The sequence below is a fragment of the Crocuta crocuta genome, unplaced genomic scaffold (assembly GCF_008692635.1).
Source record: "Crocuta crocuta isolate KB4526 unplaced genomic scaffold, BGI_CrCroc_1.0 scaffold531, whole genome shotgun sequence".
NCBI classification, from domain to species: domain Eukaryota; kingdom Metazoa; phylum Chordata; class Mammalia; order Carnivora; family Hyaenidae; genus Crocuta; species Crocuta crocuta.
In genome coordinates, this window is record NW_027531997.1 from 2,380,373 (window position 1) to 2,387,586 (window position 7,214).

The 7,214-nt window shown below is 38.3% G+C and overlaps 1 protein-coding gene across 1 annotated transcript in view; it reads left to right on the plus strand.

Annotated features, from left to right (window-relative positions):
• The window catches only part of LRCH2 (leucine rich repeats and calponin homology domain containing 2), a 60,575-nt gene that overhangs the window by 1,571 nt on the left and 51,790 nt on the right, over window positions 1-7,214 (plus strand). Inside the window, 1 exon segment of the mRNA XM_077775164.1 lies at window positions 2,915-3,041. Within this exon segment, the coding sequence (XP_077631290.1) occupies window positions 2,915-3,041 (127 nt within the window).

Consider the following 7,214-nt stretch of genomic DNA (forward strand, 5'->3'; position numbering starts at 1 on the left):
ATTTTTATTTTTTTAAGTTTATCATTTATTTTGAGAGAGAGAAAGTGCAAGCAGGGGAGGGGCAGAGAGAAAGGGAGACAGACAGAATCCCTAGCGCAGAGCCTGATGAGGGGCCTGAACTCATGAACCATGAGATTATGACCTGAGCCAAAACCAAGAGTCGGACACTTAACCGACTGAGCCACCCAGGCGCCCCCAAATGAGTGACATTAAATGGAAACTGGTATATTGTGACTAACGCTTAGAATCATTTTCAGGGTGCCTTTGTCGAACGTGTGACTCTTGATCTCGGGGTTGTGGGTTTGAGCCCCATGTTGGGTTTAGATATTATTTAAAAAAATAAAATCTTAAAAATCATTTTCATCATTTTCTTGTGTTCCTTTTATTTATTTTTTTCAGTTGTTAGGGATAATTTCTTCCCCCTCCTTAACAAAGTTACCTGTCTAAATTCCCATATAGGGAAGTGGTAAATATTACTCCATATAAATAATAATGCTGCTTTCTCGCTGTGATATAGGAATCCTTCTGGGTGTCTCCCTCAGTGGTGTCACCTGGCAGTACATACTATTTTAACTGAAACTTTATACTTTTCAATGTGTGAGAGGAAATTCCTTTCATAGATGTTAGTCATTTGGGTTGCTCTTTTCTTTAATTCTCTACTATCTCCTTGGCCCGGTTTGGGGGAGAGGTTTGAGGCAAGTGAGGTCTTGGTTTAAGTTTTGTCTTTGTTTTTGTTTCAGTTTGTTCTTTATGGAAAAATGTGACTTGTCAAAAATTGAATTTCTGTATTAATAGAAATGTATGGTAATCTTAAAATAGTTTCACTGAAACTTTCTCTGATTGTTTTCCTGTTTTGATCTCTAAAAGCCGCCTCCCGATTTTTGTGTATAGTGACAAACAGTTTTGAACAAAGTCTATTGAAATAACATTAGCCCTTGTTTCTGATTTCCTTTGTCTCTACAATGTGTCAAAAAAGTGAAGATTAATGACATATTAGCTGTGCATAAAGAAATTTGACTCTGGAGAAAGCTGACTGCTAACTCAATGAGCCTGCTTCTTAAAGGGAGAAAACGGGCTGATTTTTTTTAAATAAGCTCTAGGTCCAACAAGGGGCTTGAACTCACAACCCTGCGATCAAGAGTTGTCTGTTCTACTCACTGAGCCACCCAGGTGCTCCCCCCAAAATAGACCAATTATTAACTTATTTTGGTCGGGGGGAGATTAGAATGAGTTTGTATGTGCTGTTATGTTTCCCACTTACTTTGCTTTTTTATTTTGGTGAAAATATCTTGAGAGGTTTGTAAGATGGTTTTTCAGCTCTCTCTTCTTATGTGCTATTCCCTTTCTCAGAAGAATTCTGTAGGAGGATCCTTGTGTGCTGCACAAGGGCCACTTTCCAAGGATTCTGTTTGATCCTGAAAGTGTCAAGAATTGTAACAAGCCCTTGGCATNATTGTCTTTTTTGTTTTTTTTTAAGTTTGTTCCTTGTGATTAAATCTAATCTCGTGTTTCTGGATGTCCTCTGCAGGCATAACATGGGGAGGGGAAAGGTCTTGATGTTCGTGCTTGGGCTAACACTGGGTTTTTGTTGCTGTGTATGTTCCGCAGAATGCTAGGTGCAGGTCTATCAGTGCCACTTTGAAAAACAGGGAAAATAATAGCTTATTTTTGTGAATACTTGGTAGTATGTGAATGTAATGGTATGCTTTATATTTTTTAGTATGGGGATTGTCTTCGTCTGTTTGGGCAGCTATGACGGGATACCGTGTACTGGGCACCTTGTAAACAACAGAAACTTATTTTTCACATTTCTGGAGGCTGAGAAGTCTGAAACCCCCCCTTTTTTTTTTAATAAGGGCACTAAACCCATTCATGGGGGCTCCACCCGTATGACCTAATCACCTCTCAAAGGCCCCACTTCCAAATACCATCACATGAAGGATTAGGTGTCAACATTATAATTTTGTGGGGAACACAAAGATTGAGTCTGTAGCAGGGATCGTTTGGGTCAGTCTGTATGGTATGTAAATTTGACCCACAGTAGGTTGAGGGGAAGGGCCCCAGCGTCTTACTGCCCGGATTTGAATCCTGGCTCTCCTATTTACCAGCTGTGTGACTTGGAGCAGTTTGCTTAATCTCTTTTTGACTGATTCTTCATCTGTAAAATGGGCACCATGATATTATCTCTCTTCCTCAAGTGGGTTGGTGTGAGGATTAGCGAGTTAGCTCATGTGAGGTACTCTGACTGTGGCCTGACACATAGTACGTACTCAATAAATGTTAGTTGTTGTTATATTTAATTGTATCGACAGAGACAGGAATGTTTTGTCAACTTGAAACTGAGATAAAGGCCTTAGTGGGCTGTTACACCATAAACTCATAAGGAAAGGGAACGGGTTAGGGTTACTTCATGTTTTTGAAGATGTAGCCCTACTCATTCTTTCATAAATTTGAACATGGTGGTAAATGAAAACTTATCCTTGGGACCTTTCCTTAGGTAGAGGCATGGAGGTATTGAATGCAGTGAAATGATACCATAGAACAAGGTTCTGGTATTTTCTAGCTCAGAAGAATGATTCTGGGTTTTGAGAACTGATGGTATGTCAGACAGCATCATAGGTAACCACACAGGCTTTGCAATCTCTTGTGACTGGCAAGTCACTTAACACAGTTTTAACCTTTGTTTTCTTATTTTTAAAATAGAGATAGTCATACTGCCTGTCTTACGGGGTTAATGTGAGTATTAAATGAGATAGTACATTTAAGGATTTTAGTATGATGCAAAGTAAGCACTCATTAAATGATAGTTATTATTTAGTGAAAGCTTTTTATTGAATTTTGAGGTGATTTGTTCTTTTCAATGTAACAGAGGTTTCAGACATATCTGATAATGAGACTTTCTTATTCTTTTCAGTCGAAATCTTTTATCAACATTGCCAAAATACCTATTTGATCTTCCCCTTAAAGTTTTGGTCGTCAGTAATAATAAACTGGTCTCCATCCCAGAAGAAATTGGGAAGTTAAAAGACTTAATGGAATTGGTGAGTAAAATAGTTGTATTGATCGTGTATAATATGCATAACATGGATTTTGGAAGATTGCTTTTTATGGAATTTCATTGTAATTTTTTTTTTAAAGAATAACTTGGTACCTGCCTATGTTCACCTGAGAAGAATTCTGAGCTACCATTGCTTATGTCTGATTTTAGTTCATGGCCACAATAGAAGCCTGGCTGTTTCTTAGTCCGAGTGAGGTCAGAAGGTTTGCTTATAGGCTTTGAGAAATACTTTTCAAACCAGTAAGCATTTGTCTATGCATTTTGGGAACAGTAAAGGTCTTAGGCCAGGGCTACTATGAAAGCCTCAGAGAAAGGAAATAAAGGAAGAGAGTACAATGCCTGCAAAGTAGAATGAACAAAATAACTCTTGCTCTTCTATATTCTCATGTGATTTTATAACACTCTTGGGACCAAGATAAATGGCAAGAGGCCATTTTATACAACTGATTGTAGAAATAATGGAGTAGTTTAAAGTAATTACCTTGTACAGAACATTTTAGGTGTTAAAGGACGTGGAACTTTGAGAGAAACATAATTATATCCTCAGCATTGGCCCATTTTCTCATTTTTCTGTTACTTCTATAGGGGCCGAGGGCAGGCCATCCCAAGATGGGCACTTTGGCATGATTATTTTAAGTTCAATAAACCAAAGCAATCAAACCAACAGATTTAGGAAAAAAGTTTTTTTACCTCCCCCTCAATTGCCTAAATTTACAGTGGAAAGGAGAGCCTGCACCAGGAAAGGTGCTATTAACAGAGATTGCTCTTTGCCTAAGAAAATTATTTGAATAACCCTTTAACACTTTATTTTCCAAACGTCTCTCCCCTTCCCACTAATAATGGTCTTCCTCCTGTGTGTCTCCAGACTCTTACCCATCTCCTTAGCTCAGGATGTCACACAAGCCTCTTCTTGCTTGACTGTCTTTGGAATTTCATGTTTGTATGGATTCTCTGTGCTTAAAAAACGGAATTTGGTTTTCTCCTGTTAATTTGTCTCATGTCAATTTGATTCTTAGTCCATCTGCAAGGACTTTGAAAGGCAGAGTACATTTCTCCCCAACACTTCCACCCCACATAATATACCTTGCTGTTTATTTTTATTTTTTGGTTTATCTTGAGTAATGCTTTCCCAATACATAGACATTTTAAAAGTATTCTTAAGTATTGGGGCACCTCGGTGGCTCAGTTGGTTAAGCGTCTGACTCTTGATTTTGGCTCAGGTCATGATCTCACAGTTTGTGGGGTTGAGCCCCACTTCAGGCTCTGTGCTGACAACATGGAGACTGTTTGGGATTCTCTCTCTCCCTCTCTCTGCCCCTCCCCCTCTTGCACTCTCTGTCTTGCCCTCTCATTCTCTCTCTCAAAATAAATAGATAAACATTAAAAAGAATTAAAAGTATTCTTAAGTATGACTTTATTATGTGTGCAGAGCCAAAAGGTTTCTTGAGGAACTTACCCGTGATTCCTCAGTGGCAAATTAATGTGCAAATAGAATATTATGAACAGATATTTCAGGAATGTCATTCTTTTATTTCTTTTATTCATTAATGAATACCTGCATGTGCAATTATAACACAAGGAGACTGCCTTGAACTTATTAGTCTTGCTATGTTTTAGAACCATAGAATTTTAACCACCTACTAATGCGGGGATCCCTAACACATCTAGCTGTATGTTTTCAGTGGTGGATAAATCTCTGTGTGTGTGTCACTGAGGCATCCCTTACTCTCTCTTGCAAAACTCTTATTTGTTATCTTTCTTACTTTGGACTAAAATACATGCCCCTATTACTTTTATCCATTGGTCCTGGGACTGCCATGTGAAAAAGTATAGATAATGACAATTTTTCTTCCCTTCAAGTGTTTGTAATCTGTCATGTGTTTACTTTCCATTTCACGAAACTCTAAGGCCTGTTTTTTTGTAGGTTAAACATCTTTATTACTTTTACTCCTTTCTATATTTTCTGTATTTCTATTCTTCATTACTTTTTATTTTTAGCTATTTTTTTATTTTTATTTTTTAACATGTATTAACTGTTGAGAGAGACAGAACATGAGCAGGGGAGGGGCAGAGAGAGAGGGAGACACAAAATCTGAAACAGGCTCCAGGCTCTGAGCTGGCTGTCAGCACAGAGCCTCATGCAGGGCTCGAACCCGGAAACCGCGAGATCGTGACCTGAACCGAAGTTGGAGGCCTAATCGACTGTGCCACCCAGGTGCCCCACTATTTTTAGCTGTTTTTATCCTGAAAATGTGTCCCTTTATTAAGGTCCCTTTTAACATTATACTCACAAGTGAACAGAAGATTCTAGATGTGATTTAACAAATTCATAGTAAAAGGGGACCAATATTTAGTTTGACTTAAACACTATTAATATTTCTTTTAAGTTTATTTATTTTGAAGGAGAGAGAGAGATTGAGAGTGCATGAGTATGGGAGGGGCAGAGAGAGAGGGAGACCGAGAGAATGACAAACAGGCTCCACACCATCAGCACAGAGCCTGAAGCGAGGCTCGAACTCACGAACTGTGAGATCATGACCTGAAGCTGAAGTCACAAGTCGAATGGTTAACTGACTGAGCCACCCATGTGCCTCTAGACATTTAATATGTTTAAAGATTTTATAAATATTATACTTTAAGATTCTGTGGGTATGTAATTTCTTTTTCTTTTCTTGTCATTCAGTTTTGGCCCTATGTTCTAAATTATATTACATGAGATAGTTTGGGGATAGATAACATTTTAAGAATATTTAGGATTTTTAGGATTATTCTCATATTTTTAGTTATTAAATAGAAAATTTTAAAGCTATTAAATATTATATTNATAGATAACATTAGGATGGCTAATTGATAATTGTAAATCACATAATGAACTTGTGGGTATTACCTGTGACACCATTCCACAAGAATGTGGTAGCCAACTACACTGCAATTCTATAATTAGAAACCTAGGAAATATTCTCAGGTCTCCAGTCCTCAGCAGAGTGTTTTGTAGAGTACTTATTGGTGAGTGGGTCAGCGTTTTGTGTTTGGATTTATTTCTTCTGGGCAGCTATCANGATCATGTCATACCTTTGTTTAAAAGTTTTTGGTTCCTGCCCACATGTCTCTGAGTAAAAGCCTAAGCTGTACCCCTCCCCTCCCCCCAGCTTAGTCTCCTCCTTGCCCACTTTCTTCTAGTTACACTGAATTTATTGCTGTTCTTTAGTACAAGTCAAGCATGCTTTGCTTAAGAGCCTTTTTACATTTATTGTTCCTTCTTATATTCCTTTCTTATATATTGGCATGACTCATGCTTTCAACTCTGACAATACTGCTCAAATATCAGCTTCTCCATGAGACAGTCTAAATTGCTGATATCTATTACTTTTAACGCTGCCATATTCCTTTACCCTGCTGTTTATTTATTCCCCACAGCACTATTCCCCACAGCACTAATCACCTGTCATATTATATAATCTACTCCCCTTGCTAGAATGTAAGCTCCATAAGGAGCTATGAGGGTAGGAATTTTTGTTGGCTTCATTTCTTGGTCTGTCCTTAGCACTTAGAACCTGGTTTAGCAGATAGTATTTGATGAATACATGTTGTTGAATGAAGGTGCTTTAGATATAGTTTGAAAGAAGTATGTGGGGTACATTTTTCTTTTTTTTTTAAAGTTTATTTATTTTGAAATAGAGCGAAAGCGCAAGCGTGNCAAGCGTGCGAGCAGGGGAGGGGCAGAGAGAGAGAATCCCAAGCAGGATCGGTGTTGTCAGCTGGGAGTCCGACTTGGGGCTCGATCTCACAAATTGTTAAGATCATGACCTGAGCCAAAATCAAGAGTCGGACACTTAACCAACTGAGCCATCCAGGTGTCCCAGGATACATTTTTCTAATCGTCTTAGGTCTATTGGATTTTTCCCTATGTGGCTTTAATATTCTTCTGAATTTACCCTCCTGCATTTTAATTTTTGATAAAACTGAGTATGTGTGCTACTCTATTCCCTTCAAGCTAATATCATTTCCAGTGTAAGTTGGAGATTGGGGGAATTGCAGTAGAATGTGAACCTCATTTGCAGTGTGTCTGGAATGATTGCTGTATGAGCTCTTGATGCAAATTTTTCTTTGAGGGGAGGAAGAGAAGAGCACAGTTAGCCTAAGCGGTCTCTTTTAC